The 13094-nt window shown below is 24.8% G+C and overlaps 1 protein-coding gene across 1 annotated transcript; it reads right to left on the bottom strand.

Moving 5' to 3' along the window:
- Positions 1 to 5495: 5495 nt before the first annotated feature.
- Phum_PHUM503840 (ubiquitin carboxyl-terminal hydrolase, putative) lies at positions 5496 to 10149 on the bottom strand (the record flags this gene model as incomplete). The annotated part of the gene is made up of 15 exons (XM_002430861.1): positions 5496 to 5508; positions 5874 to 6045; positions 6156 to 6415; positions 6497 to 6762; positions 6832 to 6958; positions 7040 to 7297; positions 7390 to 7582; positions 7671 to 7971; positions 8071 to 8205; positions 8291 to 8480; positions 8590 to 8788; positions 8869 to 8998; positions 9073 to 9293; positions 9440 to 9614; positions 9952 to 10149. 15 exons carry the CDS (start codon positions 10147 to 10149, stop codon positions 5496 to 5498), a joined length of 2838 nt encoding a protein of 945 aa, XP_002430906.1.
- Between the last annotated feature and the right edge of the window lie 2945 nt (positions 10150 to 13094).

The following is a 13094-nucleotide window of genomic DNA, read 5'->3' as shown; positions in this document are numbered from 1 at the left end:
TTTTCTAATCGTTTCTATAATAAATTAATTAATATCCATTTAACAACAACAACAACAACAACAACAAAATTAGAAAAACAACCGCAAAAATTATTTATTGTTTTTTTTTTACGTGTATCGTTTATAAGCAGACGACAACAATATTTTATTCCGATATTGTATTAATATTACAGTCAATCAATCGAAAGTTTACATTAAAACTGAATTGTATCTCTTTTGTTGTACAACAACAAATGCCTCATTGTTTGTTTGTTGTTGTTAGTTATTATAATTGATCGGAGTTTTTTTTTCCTCAAACTTTTTTAAGGTTTCCCTAAACCTTTCTCCCATTTTTTCAATGAAAATTTCCTCTTCAAACACTCTCGTATTTTGAAACAAAAAAAAAAAAAAAAAAAAAAAAAAAAGAAAATGAAAAACAATAATAAACAAACAAACAAACAAACATTAATTATTTATCCTATGCGTACATTTATTTATTACGATATATATAAATTGGGGGGGGGACTTTAAATTATTATTTAACTTATGTAAAAAAAAAAAATTAATTTTAATATCGATAATTATTGTAATTATTAATTTTTTTTTTTAAGGGAAAATTTATCGATTCGAATTAAATAAATTTTCATTTAAAAATTTAAAATAAGCGTTTAGAAAATTTACTAAATAAAACATTCTAGAAAAAAATATGTATCACGTGACTTAAAATAAATTAAAATGAAAAAGAATATTATTTATTTATTTATTTATTTAAAGTCAAACCCCGATGAAATCTTAATATTATTAATCCAACTACTTTTCGAAAATTTATTTTTTTGTTTATTTATTCATTCATTTGAAAACAAACAACAAACAAACAAACATCATCATCATCATCATCATTTATTATTATTTATTTTAATAATAAAATTATTAATAAATAATGCATAGAAAAAAAAAAAAAATTTTACATTAAAACATTAAGTAAAACAACAAAAGTTTTCAGAAAAAAAAGAAATTTTCCTCGGAAAATTCACGTGAAAAATAATAATAATAATAATAAAAATCTTTTTTCTGTTTCCTGTTAAGTAAATGGAAAATTGTGTTTTCATAACCATAAAAAAATTCAGTAATAATAATAATAATAATGATGATTCCTTTTCGTTTCTAAAGGATTGCATTAAAATATATATATAAATAAAATATTTTCTTTTTGACTTTTTTTTTTAATAATAATAATAATAATAATAATATTTAAAATTTTTGCTCTTTTCGAATAACATTACATTATTACTACTATTTTAAAAGTAATAAAAATTTATTTTAACTTTTTTATTTAAATAAATAAATAAATAAATGTCTCTTTCCTTCTTCTTCATATAAAATAAATCTTCCGGTTATATATATTTATATATATATATATATATATTAAAAACAAATTTTTCAAATTTATATTAATTAACTTGGCAATAGTTTATGACATATGCAACACGCAAATAAAGATATATTTATATATATTATGCGCATATTTATTTAAAAAAAAAAATTTTTCATTCTAGATTATTTTTAGAATTTTTTAGAATTTTTTTTTTTTTTTTGTTAAAACGTTTCTATTAGAATTCTCAGCGTGGGTGAGAAAAAAAAAATCAAAAGTTTACAAAAAAAAAAAAAAGATTTATTTCATCTTTCTCATTTTTAATAATAATAATAATAATAATATGTCGCAAAATGAAAATTTTAAAATTTTTAATTGGATAATTTTCAATTTTTTTTTTTTTTTAAACAATTTCATTAAAGGTAAAAGGTATAAAAAAGGTTTGACCTTTAAAAAAAAAAGAACAACATTATAAATTTTTTATCGATTCAAATTTAACTATCCGACTTTTTCTATTCTTTTCTATTCTAATAATAATAATAATACGCTTCTGTCATTATATACGTTAATTTAAAAACAAATAAAAAAATCATGAACGAAACAACAACAACAACAACAATCGAGAGGTAATTGAACTTTTTTCTCTTTTACCCCTTCACCCAAAATAAGAGAAAAAAAAAAAAAAAAACATTTTGATATATAAGAACTTAATAAGATGCACGGTTGATTCATTCATTCATTCAATCAATCAATCAATCAATCGATTAATAAATAAATATTTTAAAAAAATGAAAATGAACCCCTTTTGCTTTTACAACAACAATTAAAAATTACCCTAAGAAACTAACTAAAAGATATTTTACTACCCTATTTATTATTTCATTTCAAATAAGAAAAAACTATTATTATTATTATTATTATTATTATTAATATTTAAATTATTTATGCAATAAAATAACCTGTTGCAACAACAACAACAACAACAACTCATTCTTTTAACTCATTTAAGGGTAAAAAAAAAAAAGAAAAATTTTTTTTAAAACGATTTTTAAAATTAAATTAAAAATAATTTGGTCTTAAGACCTACCCTATCACCCTCCCCCTTTCCCCTACCGCCCTTCCCCCTCCCCATACCACCTCTCCTCCTCCCACAGCCCCCCAAAGATTATTTATATCTTTATTTTTTTTAATTTATCCAATTTTTATTTAATTTCAATTTTTTTTTTTTTCCTTAAACTAAAATTTAAATACTCATCTGTCTATTATATTAATCACACGAAAAAAAAAAAATTCAAATTTAAATTTAAATTTAAATTAAAAAATCGAATTTAAAACAATAATAATAATAATAATAAAATTGTCATTTTTAAAAACTATTTAATTAAGTTAAATGATTTAATTTTCGAAAGATTTGATTTTTAATATTTGTTTGGAAAAGTAATGAGATTTTTTTTCTTTTTTTTTCTTTTTCGAAAATTATTTTTTCTTAAATTTAATTTTTTATAATTAGAAAGCAAAAAAAAAAAAAAAGTAATTAGGCTAATTGCGAAAGAATCACTTTGCCAAAAAAACACGTATATTAAATTCCAGGATTTTTTATTATTATTAACATTACTAGAATTTTAAATTGAAATTGAAATTGAAAAAAAAAAAACAATTTTAATGACATTGCAAAAAAAAAAAAAAATCGATGCCTGATTTTACAATACGAATCAATCCTCGTGGTTCATTTTAAAAAATGTGCTTTTTTTCGATAGGTACACTTTTAGTCCTTAACAAAAACAAATTTTACTGTCGTAGGTTTCAACAAAAAATATTAAAATATTAAAAAAACCGTGACCGCCATTACAAAAGAAAAAAAAAAAAAAAAAAACAATGAATGAGTTTAATACTAATCCACGAGGACGTCGTCACACGCCATGATATTCGTTTCCTACATATGAAATATTTTCATTGTAATAAATTTTTTTTCTTATATTTTTATAAAATAAATAATCTTACTTAACGTCATCGCAATCTTAAATAATAATAATAATAATAATAAATCGACGATTAATTTACCTTCGAATAAATAAATTAATAACAAATCATTTATAAGGATTAACAAATCTGAAACTTATTGATTTCGTTTTAATTTCTTCAATCATTTCTTTTTTATCTTTAATAAATAAATAAATAAATTAATAATTAATAAGGAATTAAATTTAAATTTTAATTTTTAAATTTCAATTTATTTTTAATGTTTAAGCTAAAAAAAAAAAAACAAAAAACTTTCCAAGATAACACACGTTTGTATAAACGTAGGTGGGAATCCAAAATAAAAATAATTTTAACGATCCAAAAAAAAAAAAAAAAGGGTGAAAAATGATAGAAAAATGAAAATTCATCGAATAGCAGAAGACGTAAATTAATAAATAATAATAATAATAATTTGCTCAATAATTAATATTATTAAATATAAAAAAAAGAGAATTGATATTATCACCATTAAAAAATTCATTAAAGGGTTTTCGTAATATATAAAAATTTTAGTTCTAAATGACGTCACAATAAAACGACCCGTCAAAGGGAATTTCGGAATTGCCAACTTGATGAAAAAAATGAAACTAAAACCCAAAAAAAAAAAAAAAAAAAGCTCGCAAACAAAAATGTAAAATCAAGTTGAAAAGTTTTTATAAATTATTTTCCTATTTAATTATCATCATCATCATCATCATCATCATTATTATTATTATTTATATATATATCGTTAATTAAAAAAAAAAAAACGGTTTTTTTCAACTGGAAATATATTTAAAATATAAAATTTACCTTTTCATTCAAACCCGTAATTTACAATTAACAATTTTTCTTTTTTTTTAAACTTCACGTTAAAATTGATTGACAATTAAACGAAAATAAAAATACTTTTTTTTTTATTATTTAGTTATATATAAATACATTTATTTAATTAAACTTATTAATAATATTTATTATTATTATTATCTTAATTTTTATTTTCCCAATAAACACTCATTCGACTTACATTGCATCGCGTTTTCTCATAAACTGGACTGGAAAAATTAGGGGAGGAGTCGTCGCACATGCAAATTTGCTTAGCGCGCATGTTAGCAACACACACATAGAGAGCATTGAAACGTCGAGGTGGATCATCGTCTTATTAGTTCCTAAATCAACCGCTACTTAATCCCAGCGCTTTATACATGGCCCCCTACAAATATTAAATCCAATTTTTTTAAAAAATCTTATATTGAAAATGTTTCCAATTAATTTTTTATTTTTTTTATCATTGAATTTTACGAGTTTCCCCCCTCCCCCGCCCTCATCATTTTAAAACAAGTTCGTAATAATAATAATTTCAAAATGAAAATTTACTTACTATTAAATTCCGTATTTAACTTGTAAAAAATAAAATCAATAAAAATTAATTGCAAGACTCTAGGTGCATCGATAACATTTTTTTCTTTTTCCCTCCCCTTTCCCCCCTCCTCCCCCGAATTATAAATTTTTATATATATATATTAAATTATACGTCCGTTATAAAAATAATTAATTGTATTGGATTTTTTGCTCTGATAATTTTTTTTTTTTTTTGGGGGGAGATACCTTATACGCGAAATCCATAACCGAAAAAAAAAAAAAAAATTTTTTTTTGTAATGTTTAACTTACGACGATATAATTTTTAATTTGTTGGTAATTTTTTTGGCCATTTTCATGAAAATTTTACTGATGCAAACCTAATAATTTTTCTCTATTATCATCATCATCATCATTTTACAAATAAATATTTTTGTTTTGTTTTTATTAATAATAATTCAAATTTAAAAAAAAAAAAAAGGTTTTTATTTTATAATTAAATAAATCATTGAAAAATAGACAATTAATTATATTTTTATGTTACAGTTCGATAAGGATGACCATAAATAATGAAAGATGACTAAGAATGTATCACAGATCCACCCCACCCTAAAAACTATCTCCCAAATCTCATAATAATAATAATAATAATAATATAAATATTCCAATTCCATTTCGACATGCGCATCATATAAATTATTATATTTAATATTTCATTCATTATATATATTATGGTATAATAATGAAAAAAAAAAAAAAAAAATTCACATAATAATCTCGTTTAAATTAATTATTAAACCTACATTTTATAAAACACTTAACAACAACAAATAATATTATTATTATTATTATTATTGACTTTTTTTTTGAAAAATTAAATTATTGCTAGAAACGTTAATAATGATGTACCGTTACCGATATACATTATTTTATGTAAATAATTCCAATTTGAATTTATCGAATAAAAAATTAATTAACTAACAAAGAATTACAATGCAGACAGGCAGGCAGGCAGGTAGGCAATCGATTATTATTATTATTATTTCCCTTATTTTTCATTCGATAAATTCATTATTGACGAAAAAAAAAAAAATAATTAATTAACGTTTCCATTTATTTATTTATTTTTATTGCATGTTATGATTTTCTGCGTTTCCTATTGACTTTCTGAATGGAATGTAAGCATCCAATTCATCGGGAGTAAATGCCGGACAATATGAATATTCATCTAATTCATCACTGTCACCCTCCAGTGGGGAATAATTGTCTTGAAAATTTATTTCCTCTCCCTCCTCCTTATTTTCCGTCCTTTGGTTTTCACTTATACCTAATATTTCTATCCGGCGATAAAGTAAAATAAAATGCCAAACGAATAAGTTTTAAAATGATTTAATCGATTCTCGTGTTAAAAATAAGGGGGAAAAAAATTTTTTTTTTTTTTGTTACCGTCGTCGGTGTGTGCATTTCTCTCGATTTTCAAACTCCCCAAACTTTGTTGTTTCCTATGAGATATTGCGGCGTTGACGGCAGCCATTTTCAGAGCGATATTATCGCTGCTGGCACTTTGAGCTCTAGACGACCTCGTGTTGTACAAAGAATATAAAGAATTCGAATGATTACTATTTATGGGTAGAGAATCGACGCTTTTCGCTTTGCCCGGTTGTATTAGTCCAAGTTCTCTATCCGTTGATATGCCGCTACTGAACCTGAACAAATAAAAAAAATACCAAGTATCGATAAACCTGCCAATCTTTACTTCAGGTGGTACGATTTTAAATAAAACTCACGAATTTCTGCTCGTGACTCTTTGCGACTGTTTGATAACCAGCTCGGGTCCTCCGCCGTAAACACTTTTGAAAAAATTCCACAATTCTTGAGAAACTTGACCGTAGTTGGCATCTCTTTTAAGAGTTTTTTGACCGTTGACGTTGGTAATAATTGGAGAGTTGTCGATGGGACCCGGGGGTTCCGCAGACGTATTTTGTACAAAAGCTTGCCACTGTCCGAACCACTGCATGGAAAGGCCATAAATAACAGGCGTAGATTCTCCTTGCTGCAATTTTAAGGTTTGAAACAGCGCGATACTTAATCAAAAACAAAAACAATTAACCTGGAGACAAACCTGGAATTCATGATGTAAAGCCAAGTAGCGACACAATTCATATTGCTTTCTTTGTCTGAGTGCTTCTTGTTTTTGTTGACAGGCACCGCATATGTATAACCTATTACAAACAGGCCCACCACCAAATCTACGAAAAGTATTGAATTTTTTAGATTTTCATATTTGAAAAAAAGAAAAAAATCATCATGAGCCTTATTATTTGAATTACATTGCATATAAGTACTCCCAAACGTTTTGACTCAACACGGTCGACAGCTTATCCACGATAGGAACTTTTGATGGGTGAACGCCTCCGTGAACGCAGAGAAAATCAGAATTGTCTATGGGTCCGGGTTCGGCAAAAGTATTTAATTTGTTTATCCATTGTTTTGAAACGTAAAATTCCATCAGACTAGGTTCTTTATTTTTGTAAGATATAAGTTCTCTAACTTTATTACGAATTTTCTCCATTTTTTCGTTGCTTTTCCTAAAAGGAAAAAAAAAAATAAAAAAAAATAAAAATATTTCATTTCATTCGGTTCGTTTAATTCCAAACGTTTAACGGGTCCGCATACTCACTTGTAAAATAATACGTAGCACTCTACGTTGCTAACTGTTTCGGGGGCTACTTGAGTAACGCATTGGTCATCGAGTTCATACCATTCTCCCGTGAAAGGACTTAAAGCATAGCAAGTATAATGCCCACCGTTTGCCGTTCCGTGATGACATATCACGGACGTCAAATCGTATGATGTCACTTCACTTTTACAATCTGAAAAAAAAAAAAAAAAGAAAGTAAATTTAAAATTTTTTTTATTAAAATTAAAATTAAAATTTGAAAATAAAAATGATACATTTACCTTTGTGTAAATAAGGTCGCATGTTTAACCCTGTTAAAGGAAAATTGACAAAACTATTTATTTTCGATGAAAAAGCTAATTCGTGTCTAAATCTCTTCAAGTGAATGCACAAGACTTCCGGAAGATCCAAAACTTTAGAATATTTGACTCCGTTCCTTAATTTGCTGCATTTTTCACAACTATACATATTATCACCTTTTAATTCGTCTGCACTAAAGAAAGCAGCTAAACAATCGTGGAGTGATACGGTCGGACCCCAAAACCAACTTTTCATCCACTCCCATAACCAAGAAACCCAACTCTGCAAATTTAAAAATATATATATATATATATATTATTTATTTATTTAAATTAAACTTTGTCGACGTCGTAATAGTAAATTTACTCAAATTTACTCAACTGGTTTTCCTTTGTATGTTTCACTGCATGTAGTCATTGATTGAGGAGAAATGCTACCTTGATGAAGCATAGTCACGTGATCTCGACTGGGTATCGGTAAAGATAAATCCTGGAATGTTTCAACTCTGGTAGATATCTAAACAGAAAAATGTAAATTAGTTTCGAACGTGAATACTGTGAAGTGATAATAAAGCAAATGCTTGGAAATCCCACCCGCTCACCTTATTACAAGTTAAGCATTGCACAGAACTCAAAAGTTTTCCGTCAAATAAATCAGAAATGATGCTCCTGTATTTCACGGGTTTTTTCTTTGATTTCACTGGTGAGTTTTGTTGCGACGTTTGTCTATAACTAGAATATAATCTAGATGAGAGTCTACACCTTGATGGAGGAGATGAACTATGAGAATGTCTGAAATTTAGACAATACGCTTGCTAATATGAACACTAGCAAGGGATTTTAGGCCTAAAAACTTTTGAAAACTTATTTACTAGACATTTGATTTTCTTTTTCCGCTTACTTTCTCTTTACGGATTTCCGTTCTCCTTCATCGCTTAATGAACTTCTTTCGCTGACTCCAGAATCGCATGTTTCATACTCTGCTTCGGATTGACTACCGCTTGAGGCACCTCCTTCCGTTACATTTTCCTGCTTGGCATCGTCTCCTTTATTTCCTTCCTCGTCGTCGGAATAATCCGTCACCACCTCATTCGGAAGATCTGTTGAAAATATTTCTCATTAAATCTACAATAAACAATTAAATAAAACCATTCTTCGACATTAAAATTATTGTACTGACTTGCTGAAGTTACCCTGTAATTATTTGAGTCTCTTATCGGTTCTTTTAATTCTTCATGCAGTTGATCCATAAAACATCTAAGGAACTCTTGAGTGTCATGCTGTTGGTACCCCCTAAACATTGGATGAATCTAAAAATGGAAAGTGCAAAATTAAGTATTCTGTATTACCTCTAATATGCTTTTATTTAATAAAAATGATTTACATTTCTAATTCCATACAAAATCCCACTGGGAACTATGCAACCTGGACTGTTACGCTGCCACATTTCTTTGTTTAACCTTTGAAAATTTTTACTTAATGTCAACTTTTCTTGATTCGAGGCAAGCACAAGACATTGTAAAAAATATTGGCTTAAAGGAGTTGTATTGCACAGAGCTTGTAAAGCAGCATTCATATAGCAAGTATTACCTATATTTTGAAGACCTAAAATAAATAAAAAGCCAATAAAAATGTTTAATTTTGTGATTTTCGATTTATTGTTATAATTATCAAGTATTGCAATTTATAAAATTAAAAATTTTATCAAAAATAAGTTACTTAAACATAAAAAACAAAATCAACCTTAATACCTTTAGGTTTTTTATCATTTACAAAAGTTTCCTTCGTTTCGGAATCACTGTAGTCTTCCGACCATGTTCTAACCGCATTCGGTGTCTGAGAACCTAAAAATGCTTCCGTTTTGCATAGATAACACCATAGTCTTAACGAAGATAGATTTTGATGAATGTAATGAGTTTTGTTGGTCTGCAATATTAATTAACACAAAATTAAACAGTAACATGATATTTTTTTTTTATTTTAAAACAATACTTGTAATTTAATAAGATAAATTAATCTTTATAAAAATTCTATAATAATTCTATAAAATGTAATAATGAATACTTTTACTAAAATGTTGACCCGTGACTTTTGTCAACACTTTGATTTTTTGTTAATTTTAAATAATACAAAATAATGATACATAACTACACTGAGACTAATATATTTGCTACCTTAAAAATTTAGTTATATTTTTTAGGTTTTAATAAAAAATACATAAACAATTAAAAACTAATTATTTAATAAATGTGCAACTAATTACTTTAAAGTGGAAAGTAGAATGATCTGATTCTGCATCTCCACATAAAACTCTACCGCAATCTTTTTCTAAACACAACCATAAATTTCTTCCGTGAAAATTGCAATATCCACACCTTCCGAGACCTTTTAACCTAGCTAATTCGACTTGACTGTAAGATGCAGAGGTTAAAGCATGCTGGCATGCTTCATATTCAGACATCCTTAAGCCTAAAACTAATGAAAAAAATTTTTTTATTAAATTAACTAAAAAAATATTAGAATTCAAATGATTTTATCACATTGAGATAATAATTACATATAAATTAATCAGATTCGAGTAACAAATTGTTTGACACATGAAAAATTTTTTATTAAAAAAAAACAATTGTTTATTTCACTAGATACCTCACTCTTATAACACATCAAAATAAATTTTATATTTATTTTTTTATTTTATTAAATTAATTTGAATAGTACGAGTAAAAATGCGTTATTTTAAGAGAAATTTATTTTTTAAAGTCCTTGGCCTAATCACCTCTTAATAATATATCTTTATAATGCGTCACATTGTAAAATAATGCAATCACTAAATAAACGATTTTTAAAAATTTTATTATGAATAATTCAATATATGCATTTAAAATGACACACAATTATCAAAATCTACAAATCACTATTACTTTTTTTTTTTTTTTTTCCCCCTAATAAATAGTCGTTCTGATGGGTTCAATGGTCACCCAACTGATAATTGTATTTTACCTGCATAAATATAAATACCTAAATTTAATTTTCTATTTAAAAAAATTTCACTTACGTATTTATGCTTTTAATCACTGGAAAAAAAATTAAATATACAATTTGAAATAAAATGCGACCATTTTACATTTCGATTCGCACAAAAATAATACTGTACTCGGCCTCCATGTTTGTGTTTTTACGATTTCCAATGCTGCCACTTTATTTTCAATTCATTTTTCTTTTTTAAAAAAATAATAATAATTATAAAATAAATATAATTTTATATATAAATATTAATTAAATGAAGTTTCACTGATTAAATTCGTCGATGTTAAAAAACTTTTAAGAAACTTTCGTTTTAAAATCTAATGAGTTGCACAAATCGATTTTTAACTCTCTATTTCGATAACTCGATTCTTATTTCGATTTAATAAAATATCGCGATTATCGATATATTACGCTTCATGGAATTTACAAAACGTAACCGTTTGATGATTTCAACGAACATTTAACTGATAAATATCGATAAATATCAAATATGTCCATCGAAATAAATTTCAATTGATTATTATTTATAAAGGAAAGTTTAAAATCGTATCTTGAATTTTTTTAAACCACGCCTTCCCGCGTAAAATTATTTGATTTCACTTTTCACAATTTAATTAAATATTTTGTGATTTTAAAATGGCCGCCAATATTTACATTTATATATATATTTACAAAATTCATACTTTTTTGAGTTTTTCAATAAAATAAGAAATAAATTATTTTTATTTTCATCATATTAAGAAAATATAACATTTCAAAAAATTATTTTTAATTTATTTGACTTATTCAAAACTTTATGAAAATAGTTTTTATTTTATTTTAATGCTCTTTAACTCTTTATCAATATTAAAAACTTTTAAGAAAAAGTGTTGTTAAAATCTTTAACATGTGTATTGAATAAAATTTTTAAGTTTATAATAAAAACTTTGATACTTTTTGTCTCAGTTTTAAATACTTGTTTAGTTTTTTCACGGGCCTTTTAAAGTTTTCCCCCCCCCCAAAAAAAAAAAAAAACTTTTCCTGAACTTTTTCAACATGTCTTAAATTCATAATACTCTTATTTTATAATTTAACTTTTTTTTTTTTTAGCAAGTAACAAAAACATCAAGTATTATTTTAATTAAACTAACATTTTAATGACATTTTTTTTTTAATTATAATTATTAATAATATCAAATTATAAAAGAAATATTCTGTACTAAAAAGTAATAAACTTGATTAACATTCTTCACATGTAATTTTTTGCATACGCTCCACATCTGTATATTTTTCATTAAAAAAAAAAAAAAAAAAAATGAAGAAAAAAAAATGTTACAACGTGGTTCCAGAAAAACTTTAATTTAAAATTCTATCGGGATGTTAATTCTCCAGAGTTAAAAAAAAAGGGAATAATATTCACACACACTCTACATAAATTATAAAACTCATAAAGTTAAATTTCATGCATGGTAATTATATTTATATATATAAAAATTTATTAAGTACCGACCGAGCATAGGATTATTCATATACAAATTATTATTATCATCATCATCATATTCCTCCATATTCATTTTTATTTATAATATTATATAAAAAAAAAAATTTATTTGTTTAAAATCATAATAATAATAATTCATTGATTTTTTTTTTTATTTTGGGGGGGTGGGGGTAAAAAATCAATTTTCCTAATTTCCCCCACTCCCCCCTTTTTTTAAAAAATGATTTTGGAGTGAAAAAAAAATTTAAATTTATCGTGGCATTATATAAGAGTGTGTTAATTAAATTTAATTTTACTCCCTCCTGGATATTTTCCATGAATTTATACAAAAAAAAAAAAAAAAAAAAAGAAAATTAATTTTTTTTAAGGGCATGAAAAGCTCATTTTCGAGTGCTTTTAAAAAAAAATAAAAAATCCTCTTAAAATTTTTTCTCCTTCTTCTTATTATTATTATATTTTTTTTTAAAACTTCATTTTAACAAAAATGAAAACCACTCGACCCCCAATTAAATTAAAAAATTTTATTATCATTATCAATATATTTTTACAAAAAAAAAAAAAAAAAAAATTTATCAAATATTTATTTTATCACTTATACATACATACATATCGCGAATCCATTTTTATTTGTTCTTCCTAAAGACTAAAATATATAATTTTCCTTAATATATTAATTTTTATTCCTTTTTTTCTTTCCTTTTTCTTTCCTTTTTTTTATAAATAAATATATCGTCGGAAACAAAAGAAAATTATGAATAAATGAGACAGTAAAAAAAAAACAAAAATTATTTTGACAAATAATTTAATATTTTCCGTCGGAAAAAAATTTAATAATAATAATAATAATAAGAAAACACACACACACAAATCCACATAAAACATAAAATAAAAATAAAATT

The sequence above is a fragment of the Pediculus humanus genome, genomic scaffold, assembly GCF_000006295.1.
Source record: "Pediculus humanus corporis 1103172108276 genomic scaffold, whole genome shotgun sequence".
Lineage (NCBI taxonomy): Eukaryota > Metazoa > Arthropoda > Insecta > Psocodea > Pediculidae > Pediculus > Pediculus humanus.
Note: the sequence above shows the minus strand (reverse complement) of the source record. Positions and strands in the feature narration are given on the sequence as shown.